Source organism: Aphidius gifuensis, linkage group LG1, assembly GCF_014905175.1.
Source record: "Aphidius gifuensis isolate YNYX2018 linkage group LG1, ASM1490517v1, whole genome shotgun sequence".
Classification (NCBI taxonomy): Eukaryota; Metazoa; Arthropoda; class Insecta; order Hymenoptera; family Braconidae; genus Aphidius; species Aphidius gifuensis.
This window is the reverse complement of record NC_057788.1, coordinates 27,143,021-27,154,142: the sequence shown is the minus strand read 5'-3', so window position 1 is coordinate 27,154,142 and position 11,122 is coordinate 27,143,021. Positions and strand designations below refer to the sequence as shown.

At 23.8% G+C, this 11,122-nt stretch overlaps 2 protein-coding genes across 4 annotated transcripts; one reads left to right on the top strand and one right to left on the bottom strand.

Moving 5' to 3' along the window:
* Positions 1 to 12: 12 nt before the first annotated feature.
* On the bottom strand, positions 13 to 3,015 carry LOC122858638. The gene is made up of 4 exons (XM_044161633.1): positions 2,108 to 3,015; positions 1,722 to 1,832; positions 1,364 to 1,627; positions 13 to 1,275 (listed from the first exon to the last, which is right to left on the bottom strand). Exons 1-4 carry the CDS (start codon positions 2,325 to 2,327, stop codon positions 1,070 to 1,072), a joined length of 801 nt encoding a protein of 266 aa, XP_044017568.1. The 5' UTR covers positions 2,328 to 3,015; the 3' UTR covers positions 13 to 1,069.
* A 1,534-nt stretch (positions 3,016 to 4,549) lies between these two features.
* On the top strand, positions 4,550 to 10,435 carry LOC122858594 (protein Daple). 3 transcript variants are annotated; one of them, XM_044161581.1, is made up of 9 exons: positions 4,552 to 4,996; positions 5,075 to 5,163; positions 5,225 to 7,877; positions 7,961 to 8,161; positions 8,226 to 8,464; positions 8,581 to 8,638; positions 8,733 to 8,832; positions 9,009 to 9,115; positions 9,310 to 9,485. In XM_044161581.1, the coding sequence occupies exons 1-9, from the start codon at positions 4,946 to 4,948 to the stop codon at positions 9,358 to 9,360; spliced, it is 3,549 nt and encodes a 1,182-aa protein (XP_044017516.1). In that variant the 5' UTR covers positions 4,552 to 4,945; the 3' UTR covers positions 9,361 to 9,485. The 3 variants fall into 3 exon arrangements, with proteins under 3 accessions (XP_044017524.1, XP_044017516.1, XP_044017508.1); XM_044161573.1 differs by having other exon boundaries at positions 4,553 to 4,996; positions 9,231 to 10,435; XM_044161589.1 differs by lacking the exons at positions 8,733 to 8,832; positions 9,009 to 9,115; positions 9,310 to 9,485 and having other exon boundaries at positions 4,550 to 4,996; positions 8,226 to 8,468; positions 8,581 to 8,612.
* The last annotated feature ends 687 nt before the right edge of the window (positions 10,436 to 11,122 follow it).

Sequence of the window (11,122 nt, the reverse complement as noted above, 5' to 3'; positions counted from 1 at the left end):
ATCCTCAACGTTAACGAGCAATTTTATACTTAAAAATACTTAAATATTATATTTACATTTTTAAATAAATCAAATTTATCTTTATTATTTTTATTTGATAAAAATAAATGTGATGATTTATTATATTAGCAATAATATACAATTAAAAAATAATAATTTATAAAATTTTACATAATAAATTTTGTATGATGAATGTATTTCTATCTAGAAAAAAAATTATAATTAAAACAGCAGTCATTCAAACAAAACAAAAGTGGGCAAAAAAAAAAATGCTACTTATAAAAATAATAATAATCAAAGACTATTAAGGACGGAGAAAATCTATTTTTTGAACTTTGACATCATAAAACAGTCTTATCATTATTAAAACAGTTAGAAAAAAAAATCTAAATGTTAAAGAAATGTTAATGTTGTTATTACATTTAAAATATAATAATATATTTTTGATTATTCTATTTTTACGTTTATTGTGATAAAAAAATAATCAAATTGGCACAAAAACAATATGTTAAAATATATTGTTTATCTCAAAACATTAAATTATATTTAAACACGTAAGAAGACAATATTTATTTGCTTCGACATCACAATAATAATCAAATTAGCTACCACGAATAATATTATTAATTTAAACCACAGTCATATTTTTCTATTCAACATAAAAATAGTAATAATTTCTATATTAATTTAATAATATTCATGCTTTTTTTTTTCTTTTTTTACAAGTAGATATTACGTGCTCGGTGGAAAAAAAAAAAGAGTGAAAATATCAAATTTCATACAAGTAGAAACCAAATGATATGAATAAAATAAATAAAAATAAATATTAAAGATATTTTATATTATTTGCTCAATATCATGGCACAGTAAAAATATATATTTATTTTTTATTTTAAACTTATCAATACTTTTCGAAAAAAAAAATTATATATATTATGTTAGTTTGACAAACACGAAGATACTAAGTTATCATTTAAATTAAAAAATTGTTGGGTCATTATTTATCATTTGTTGAATGTAAATTTGAGTATGTATATACTTGGATAATAATTTTTTTGTCCCTATTATTTTACATGGCCACCAAACGATCAGGTGGCCTCTGTGAAAAAGCAATACTTGCTACAGAAATACTACAGAGGCCTGCAGTTATCACACCAAGGCCAATATAAACCGAGGTTATCAACCAAAATGCAAATAAATATAATGTTTTATTACAATATTTATCCTTGGTTGGATCATAATTTGGCTCGTATTCTTTATAAACCCACATTGAACCTATAAAAAATAAAAATAACATGACAAAATAAGGAAATATAATTTAGAAAAAAACAGCAACAATAATAATAATTAGCTAAATATTTACCAATTATAAACCAACCAAGCATAAAACAATTGATTAATGTTTGAGTTGGTGATTGTCGTATTCTTTCTTCATCTCTTTCTTCCTGGCGTTTTCTAACTCTTGCTGATAAATGTAAAAGTTGTTTAAATACACCAAATCCACCACCAACAAGTAAATAAACTGGTATATATTCACCCTGTGGACAATCATATAAATATATACCACCTATCACCATCATGCATATTGGTATTACTATTGTCACACCAATTATAATTGTACATCCAACTGAAATTTTCGAAAAAAAAAACAATTATATATTTATTAATCATTAAATTAATTGATAAATAAGATTAATTAAAAAATAAAAAAAAATTCTTACGTGTGCCAAGAAGAAGAACAATAACATTGAATATAAAATCAAAAATTCCTTTTGATGTTTTATGAGCTTCTCTCATTCTTCCAAATAACGAATCATATGATGGTGGAGGTGCTAAAAAATTAAAAAAACAAATTTAAATTGCAGTGAAAATATTATTTAAAAAAAAAAAATTGTTTATCAAGTTTTATTTATTTTAAGTGCTGACGAATATCATTCAAGGTATCATTTTTAGTTTTGAATATTTATTATTATTTTAAATGATTATGTCAGCATTTAAAAAAAAAAAATAACACGATATATTCAATGGAAATTTTTGAAATATCCTTTTTTTTCTTTATGATGATAATTAATAGATAAATAAGTTGTTTATTAATAATAATAATTACCATTTGGATCTATAACTTCGTCGTATGATGGTGGTGCTCCTCTTTCACTTATTAAATTTGCTGGATGATCTGGTGGTAAATTAATATTGTGATAAGAAGGTGGAGGTGTACAATTTATGCAAATTGTATGATGAAGATTATTGAGAGTATTATGTGATACAGAACAAATTCTAATTATTTCTTCATGATGTCCTTCACAAGGTCTACCACAGACCGACATTTTAATGTCTTTTTATGATCCTCAATATTTTATAAACCAAGGTTTTTTAAGTTTCTTTTATTATCAATTTATTTTCAATTGATGCAATTCATAAATTGAGCTATAAATTGATTTTATTTTTTCATAAAATTATTTATGCAATCTTGATATTTCCAGCTTAAATTGACTTTGATTAATATCATTGTAATAATTGCCCAATTTTTTATTTTAAAAATTAAAAATCAAATATTCACTTAAACAAAAATTTTTCACTGAATCGAAATTAATTGAGACTATTTAATTTCGTTATTTCGATTAATAAAAATATTTCTATAATTTTTAATATTAATCATTATTATTAAATTCAACATTAATTATAATTAAAAAATTATAATTATATTTATTTTTTCATTGTTTATTACACTTGTTTATTGTTTTGTTTGTTTTCTTTCTTCTTTATATTTTTTTTTTAATTTTATAATAATTATAAACTTGTTTATATATTTATTCACTTAGATATATTTTCAATATTAAAATTCAACTTTTAATCGTGTACTCGAATTGTTTTTACGATTATAAATTTATTTATGTAATTTTTAAAAATATCACGTTGTTGACAATTGCACTGGGATGCACTGGGATAAGATGAAAACGAGACTGAACGAGAGACTGTGAGTAGACGCCATGACATAGCGAACGTCAATGAACGAGACAAGATACAACAATAAAAAAAATAAACAAAAAAAAATATATATATATATAATATTTAATATAGTAAATAAGGCAGGAGGTGATGTTGTCGACACGACAGGGAGATGATGATGATTCATCAAGGTCCTCAACTTTGCTCCATTTCAATGATAAATTCAGGATCAAAATAAATACAATTTTATATTTGAAATATTTAATTTATTTCAATTATTATTTATAAATTTACATAAGTAAATATAATTTCATTTAAAAAAAAAATAGCAAATCATTATTATATTGTCTATTTTTAATGATTTTTAATAATCAATACTTTCCATTATAAAAGAATTTATAAATATCAAAAAGTTTCGAACGAAATGTTAATTAAAAATACTAGAACAATAAATTTTTTTGATGATTAAAAAGTATAGTTAACAAACAGTAAAATAAAAAAACTAAATATCATGTTTTGTTATTATTTAGAATTTAATTAAAAATAATTAGCAATATATAAATTTCTCAAAGTCAAGATGGAAAGTCAAGAGCACAATAGTCAGACAAAATAAAAAATACACCAAAAAAAAAACCTATAAGTATAAAACTACAAGGTCATCAAAAAAAAGCATCTCTACATATTTTATATAATACAATATAAATATATAAATTAGACTTAGATAAAACAGGTATATAAAATATAAAAATAATAATTTAATATTCAGATAAATATTTCATGATAAAAAAGAAATGCCAAAAGAAATATCAAAAATAATTAAATAAAAAAGAATATTGTCCTGAGGCATTCAGGTATATATGAAAGATCTTGAGACCGATTTAATTCAACCTCGGTATCATGGTCACTCGGGTTTGTGTACCTGGAAAATCCTCATCCAGGCGTGGGTTGAAGGAACACATGAGAGAAACACAAAAAAAAAAAAAAATTGGCGCCGAGTATGTGTTGCTGAAATTGGAGATGATCATCCCAGATATTTTTTATCTTCAATGACCTTCATCCCTTATTCACTTGCCCAACAATACATGCATATAATTGCATATAATAATAATACAACTCTTATTTTTTTTTTATTATTTCCAGTTATTTTCAATTAGCTCTGCTTCAAATATAAAACCCTTAAAAAATCATTGACCTCCAAAAAAAAATTAATCATCAATCTAAAACACCCATGATAAATCCTATTTAATTGAATTTTTTATTTTTAAAATACTCCAAATAATTTTAAATCAAATTTATTTACTTTTTTTTTTATTTTGCCCTTTAAATTTGTCTTTTAATTTTGTCCTTTAATTTTGACACTTCCAAGAATATATTTAGCTCATTTTTTAAAATAGTCAAATACATGTTTATTATTTTTTTTTTTTTTTACTTTCGTTTTCATATGGATGCAGTTGTGTCTTTCAAACCGGGACATTTAATTGTGTGGGTGTTAATATGTATTTTTTTATTTGTTTATTAGTATAAAGGGAAAGTAAAAGTGAACAAAAATTTTATTCATGTATTGATATATAAATCGTATATGTATATACACATGCGTATGTGTGTGTTTGTAAAATAGCGTCGTAACGAACGAACTAAAAACCAACAGTGCGTCCAGTCGAGAGCTAGTGAAAATGATCCCTTGTATTATTATTTTATTATTTATTTAATTATTACTATTATTTGTTTATTATCAATTAATTTGTCATGTAAAATATTTGTTTTTAATTTTTGTTTGTGTTGACTCAATAATTATTAAATAATGTAAATTTATTGTTATTCTTTTGTTTGACAACGACTTTGTGAAGGACTTTTTACTCTTTTTTTTTTTTTTATTTAGTGGTTACACGTGAAGATGTGTGATACAGCAAAATTGTGCAAATATTGTTGTGAAATATTCTGGTAATGGTACAGATTTATTGTGAAATTAATTTTTTTTTTTTATAAATTATTAAACATGGGTACACCGGATATTGATAATTTTTTGGCTGGACGTTTGGTTGAATGGGTAATTACTATTTATTATTTAAATAATAATAATTATTGTTATATTATTGTTGTTAATTTTTCTAATTAAATTTTTTAGTTTGACAATTGCCTTGAGGATGATCATCGACTGGCAAGTTATGATGAGCTAGTTGATGGAACACTTATTCACAATGTATTTTTACAAATGTAAGTAATTAAAATATTAAAAGCATACATGTTAATTAATATTAAAAATAATAATTTTTAGGAATATTGAGCCTATTCATGATGGTATTATTCCCAGCTGTGGGAATCCAATTATCAGAATGAAAAATCTTGAAATGATTGTTGGTAATATAAAGCAATTTTATGAAGAAGAATTGGGACATATTTTAATGAAAGTTCCTGATATAACAAATTTAGGAAAAGATCCAGAAAATAATATTCAAGAAATGGAATTATTATTAATTTTATTACTTGGTTGTGCTGTACAATGTCCAAGAAAAGAAACATTTATGGAAAAAATAACAAATTTATATGAAGATAAATCAAGTCAACATATTATGGTTGATTATATTAAACAAGTAACTCTTTCTCCTGGTATTGTATTGACCCAAGAAATGATGGAAAATTGTGGTATACCATCAGATGTATTTAAAGATATTAAAAAATTAAATAATGAACGTAATATTTATAAAGATAAATGTCGTATTATTGGAATTGATGAATTATCATTAATACAAAATAATAATTTATCATCATATTGTGATAAAAATTCAAGTATAAGAAATAAAACAACAAAATCAGAGTATGAAGAAAATCATCATAATGCTGTAACACTTGCTGATGTACGTTCACAATTAAGAAAAAAAAAACAAGAATGTGATGAGTATAAAGAATCATTAAATGAATGTCAGCTTGAAATTGAAATAACAAAAGAAACAATGAATAAATTGAAGCAAGAAAATCAAGAATTAATGCATGAAGCAAGAATAGCAAAATCATATAGAGATGAATTAGATGTTGTTATGGAAAAAGCTGAACGTGCTGATAAATTAGAACTTGAAGTATCACGTTATCGTGAAAAATGTTCAGAGCTTCAATTTTGTAGAACAACAATAACACAATTAAAAGAAGAAAAACAAACATTAGAAGAAACTTGTGATATGTTAGAGGAACAATTAAATTCATCACGTTGTCGTTCAGATAAAGTATTAGAACTTGAAGCACAATTAATTAAATATAAACAAATGTTAAATGATATGGTACTTGAACGTGCATCTGATAAAGAAAAATATCATGAACTTATTGAAGAAAATACACAATTACGTCAATTTAAAAAAGCTGCTGATGATGAAGCTGAAAATATTGAATCAATAAGTGAAACAGATGAACCAATAAATTGTGATAATAGATTATCTGAACAATTAACAAATAATGCACAAACAAGAGCATTAAAGCTACAAGTTGAAAATGGTAAATTATTAGCAATGATTGATAAATTAAAAGAAAATAAATTTTATGAATCATCAAATAAATTATTAGAACTTGAAAAAGATAAAAAAAAAATGTCATTAAAAATTGAATCATTAAATGATAATAATGATAGATTAATACAACAAAATTCTGATTTAGAACTAATATGTCAAAAAGCACTTGATGAAAATAAAAAATTACAAAATACATTAAAAAATCAACGTACATCATTTGAAAAACAACAACAAGATTATCAAAGTCAACAATTAAAAATTGCTGAATTTGAAAAAAATTATGATATTGCTATTAAAGAAAAACAAAGAGTACAATCATTATTTGATAGTGTATGTAAACGTGCTGATGAATTAGAACGTTCACTTGAATTATCAAATCAACGTATTGATGAATTAAAAATAGTTGAAGATAAATTAAAAAAAACTGATTCAAAAATAAGTGAAATGGTATCAAAAATTGTTATACTTGAAAAAGATAAAGAATCATTAACACGTGAAATACATAAATGTCGTGAATTAATTGAAGAAAAAGATGTTGCATTAGATAAAGCAACAAATTCAATTGAATTATTAGAAAAAAAATTATCTGATTTAGATAGAGAAATTGATAATTCAGCATCTCAAATAATAAGATTACAAGAAATTGAAAAAACAAGTAAAGAACTTGATTCACAAGCAGCAATTGATAAAGAAACAATGAAAACATTACAATCAAATTTAATTGCTGAAAAATTAAATACCCAACAATTACAAACATGTTTGGAAAAATTAGGTTTAAGTGTTGATTCATTATTAAATTTAAATGTTGATAATATTGTTGATACATTAATTAAGCTACCAGAGGTATCACGACATATTGAAAATTCAAAAATTAATCATATAACACCAACAACAAATACAGATAATGATGAAGATACACCAGTTAATAAAAATTTACGTGAAAAAATTGAATTAATGAAAAAAGAAATTGATAATATACAATTAAAGTTAAGTACTAGTCAAACAACTGCTGATAATTTATTAGAAGAACAAGCTAAATTACAAGTATCAATAACAACATTACAATCAAAAAATACATCATTAAATGCACAACATACTGCATTACAACTTGCTAATTCACAATTAGTTGCTGAAAAAGAAGAATTACTTAAAGATCGTGATGTTCAACAACGTACACATCAACAGCTATTACATGATCAAGTTACTCTACAAAAATTACATGAACAACTTAATAATGAGTATGAAAATCTTCTTCAAGAGAGAGAAACACTTAAAATTAATTTACGTGATGCTAAAAATATTGCACGAACACTCAGAGAAAATTTAGATGCTTTGGAAAGTAAAAATAAACAGCTATTAAGTGAACAAGAAATTGCTGCTTCAAATGTTAAAAGTCTTAATAATCTCAGAGGAGAACATTCTAAATTAAAGGTAGCTTTACATTTATATTTTTCTTTTAATATTAATAATAAAGTTTATTTTAATTAAAACGATTATGCTTGTTTTTTTTTCAGGATGATTTTAGAAATTTATACACTGCAACAGAAAAATTAAAATTAGAATATAGAAGTTTACAGGATGATTATAGAAAAAATAAAATTGAAACAAATCGTTTGAGTTTAAAACAAACAGAATTACAAGGTGAAGTCAGTACAAAAGAAGAAAGATGTGCAAATCTTGAGCTTCAAATAAATAAATTAAATCAACGTTGTGAGGTAAAATTATTATTAAATATTTAAAAATATTTAGTTGTTAATTTATTTTTGTTTTTTGATACAGATGTTGATGCAAATGACGTCTGGCCTTGATAATAATAGACGATCATTGATGGATCATGTGAGTGTGCTGTTGAATCAATATCATGATCTTTTAACTCATTCCATGGAGGACAAAGAACACTATCACATGGAAGAAAAATTATATCGTGATCAAGTTAATAATCTTTCAAGACAAAAAGAAAAACTTGAAGAAAAAATCATGGAATATTATCGTAATAAGCAAAGTTGTTCAACAAAAAAGTAAGTTTAAATTATAAAAAAAAAAATAATTAAGACAAGATGATAAAAGATAAATTTAAATAACAATCATTAACATAAATATTTACCGGATGTTTTTGCACTGTTTTTTTTTTTAGAAAACGTTTTGGAGCGAATTTGGTGAAACAAGTTAAAAAAGTTTCCGATATATTAAAGGTAGAAAAAAAAAAAAAAATATATATATTTTATATCCAGACAATAAATACTCATACTCTTTTTGTTTTCTCTTTTTTTTTTTTTTTTCAAAAAGAATCGTCAATCATGGGCAGATGATTCCAAACAATCAGATGGTAAATCTGAATCTGGTGGAAATGATTCAGATGTTAGTGTTGATGATCATCGTGCAGCAGGTAAATGTTTAGCAATCCACGAGGAGCACTATTGTACCATGTGCATACAAACACTTAATTAAAATATAATAACATCATTTTCATTATGTGCAATTATATTTTCATAATAAAAAAAATTAATAATAAGTCAAAAAGAAAAAGAAGTGATTATTTTTTTATAAAATTTTTGTTATTAGCTGATTCTACTGAGCTTGACAACGATTCTTTTTCTTTGGGAACACCAGGAACTCGACGAACAGTTTATTACACTGATGATTCACCTTCATCTGCTACTTCCTTGCCAGTAAGTCAAATCGTAAAATTATTTTTTGTTCGTGTTTGTTCTGGTGTGTCTTTTTTATTTTTATTTTTATTTTTTTTTTATTATCATTTATTATTTATTATTGAAATAAATTTAGCCAGAACAAAAATCAGCCGAGTCCTTGTCACAAAGTCCAATTGAACCAGATGCTCAAACTCAATCAACACGTACAACAGGTGATAAATCAACCCGTCCAGAGGAACAAACACAAACCCGTCCATTTTTAATCTACAATAAAATATCAGCAGTTATCAATGAAACAACGACATTATCCCCAGTAGAAGAGCCAAATTCACCACAAGATATTGGAGAACCACATACTGCGAAAGATTCAAAGGTCGGTAATTCAGTCTGGTATGAATATGGTTGCGTATAAATAAATAATACAACAACAACAAAGTTGTAGTTGAAAAAAAAAAACAAGTATATAAGCAAAATAATAAATAGCATAATAAAAACACGATGAGAAACGACAAAATAATAAAAAAAAAAACAACAGATTGCAATTATGCTGAATAATCAATTATACGCTTCTTCGCCTTAATTATTTTATAAAATTTTATTTATAAATAAAACATTTTTTTTTTTAATTTTATATATTCGATAAATTAAATTATCGAAAATTTTTTTTTTTCAATTTATATTTATCTACAAATTATAGCATTTAAAATTTATATTTTTTAATAAAATTTTTTTGTGATATAAATACAATGTGACAAAAATAGTAAAAAAATAATTTTTTTTTTTTTTTTGATCATTGATGGAATCGGCATAGATGACAAAGAAAAAGAATTTGTGCTGATGCAGAAAAGATTGAAAAAAAAAAAACAAATAAATAAATAAAATAAAGATTTTAAAAACCGGAATGCTTGCCGACTGGTACCTCGAACGAATCCGTCACCAGTAAATTAATTATACTGTAAATATAGTTACATTTTATATTTTATTTTAGTCTTTTTTATTATTTTATTATTATTCAGTTTCTTTACGAAATATTGGTCCATCAAAATTGAATTCTATACGTTCCGACGAAACCGTCTTCCAACGTTAGACTCTTTTTTTTTTTTAGACGCATAGATTTAAAAATTTTTTTTTTTTATTATTACCTGAAGCGACTGTAACATGTGCATAAAAAAAAAAAAAAAAAGCCGATAAACTAAACAACGAATTTTAAAAAGAATTTTGAAAAAAAAACTACGTAACAAAGTATTATTTTTACTAAAGAATTTTTGTATCTCGTAGACTATAAGTTCAATTTTTTTTATGAAAAAATAAATAAAAAATTAAAAACAAAAAAAAAAATGAATAGTTTAAGTTAATAATATTTTGTGAGTATTAAATTTTAGAAGACAATGAAAAAAAAAAAAAAAATACGAGTGTTATTTTATTGTTATTATGATTTAATTTTTTTTCATTTATGAATCCTTTTGAATGCAAAAGTTCCCGCGGGACTGAGATATATTCTGCGAGGTAAAAGGGCTGTTTTTTTTTTAACTTTTTTTTTTTTTAATCATCCTTCTCACGGACTCGAAAAGATTTTACTCCAAAAAAAAAAAAAAAAAAAGACACCTATCAACCTTCCGGAGATACTTGTCCCCCCCACCTTGAAATTCTCAGACCCAAGTAAATTTGCATACTTGACATGAGCCACTCATTTCTCATTCGATCGCAACAATTTTTAAACAATTTTTTTTGCCAATTTTTTGTCAACATTTAATAGGACTTCTTTTCTATTATCAAATTCGTGTGAATGCAGCTGAAACAGAAATAACGATGAATCTTAATTTGATTGTTTTATTTTGTTCAATAAAAATTCTCAGGTATAATATCCTTTTTTTTTTTTTTATTGAATATCTTGGAATAAATAATTAATAATTTTAATCTTTAATCTCATAAATACAATATTTATTTTTATTAAAAAACCATAAATAAAAAAAATAAATTTTAACCATAAACAATGAAACCTAAAAACAATTATCTCAAAAATAT

Coding starts and splice junctions, on each gene's coding strand:
- LOC122858638 (XM_044161633.1), bottom strand. CDS start 2,327: ATGTCGGTCTGTGGTAGACCTTGTGAAGGACATCATGAAGAAATAATT. Junction 1,833..2,107: donor CGAAGTTATAGATCCAAATG/GTAATTATTATT, acceptor TTAATTTTTTAG/CACCTCCACCATCATATGAT. Junction 1,276..1,363: donor GCTTGGTTGGTTTATAATTG/GTAAATATTTAG, acceptor TATTTTTTATAG/GTTCAATGTGGGTTTATAAA.
- LOC122858594 (XM_044161573.1), top strand. CDS start 4,946: ATGGGTACACCGGATATTGATAATTTTTTGGCTGGACGTTTGGTTGAA. Junction 4,997..5,074: donor CTGGACGTTTGGTTGAATGG/GTAATTACTATT, acceptor TAAATTTTTTAG/TTTGACAATTGCCTTGAGGA. Junction 7,878..7,960: donor GAGAACATTCTAAATTAAAG/GTAGCTTTACAT, acceptor TTTTTTTTTCAG/GATGATTTTAGAAATTTATA.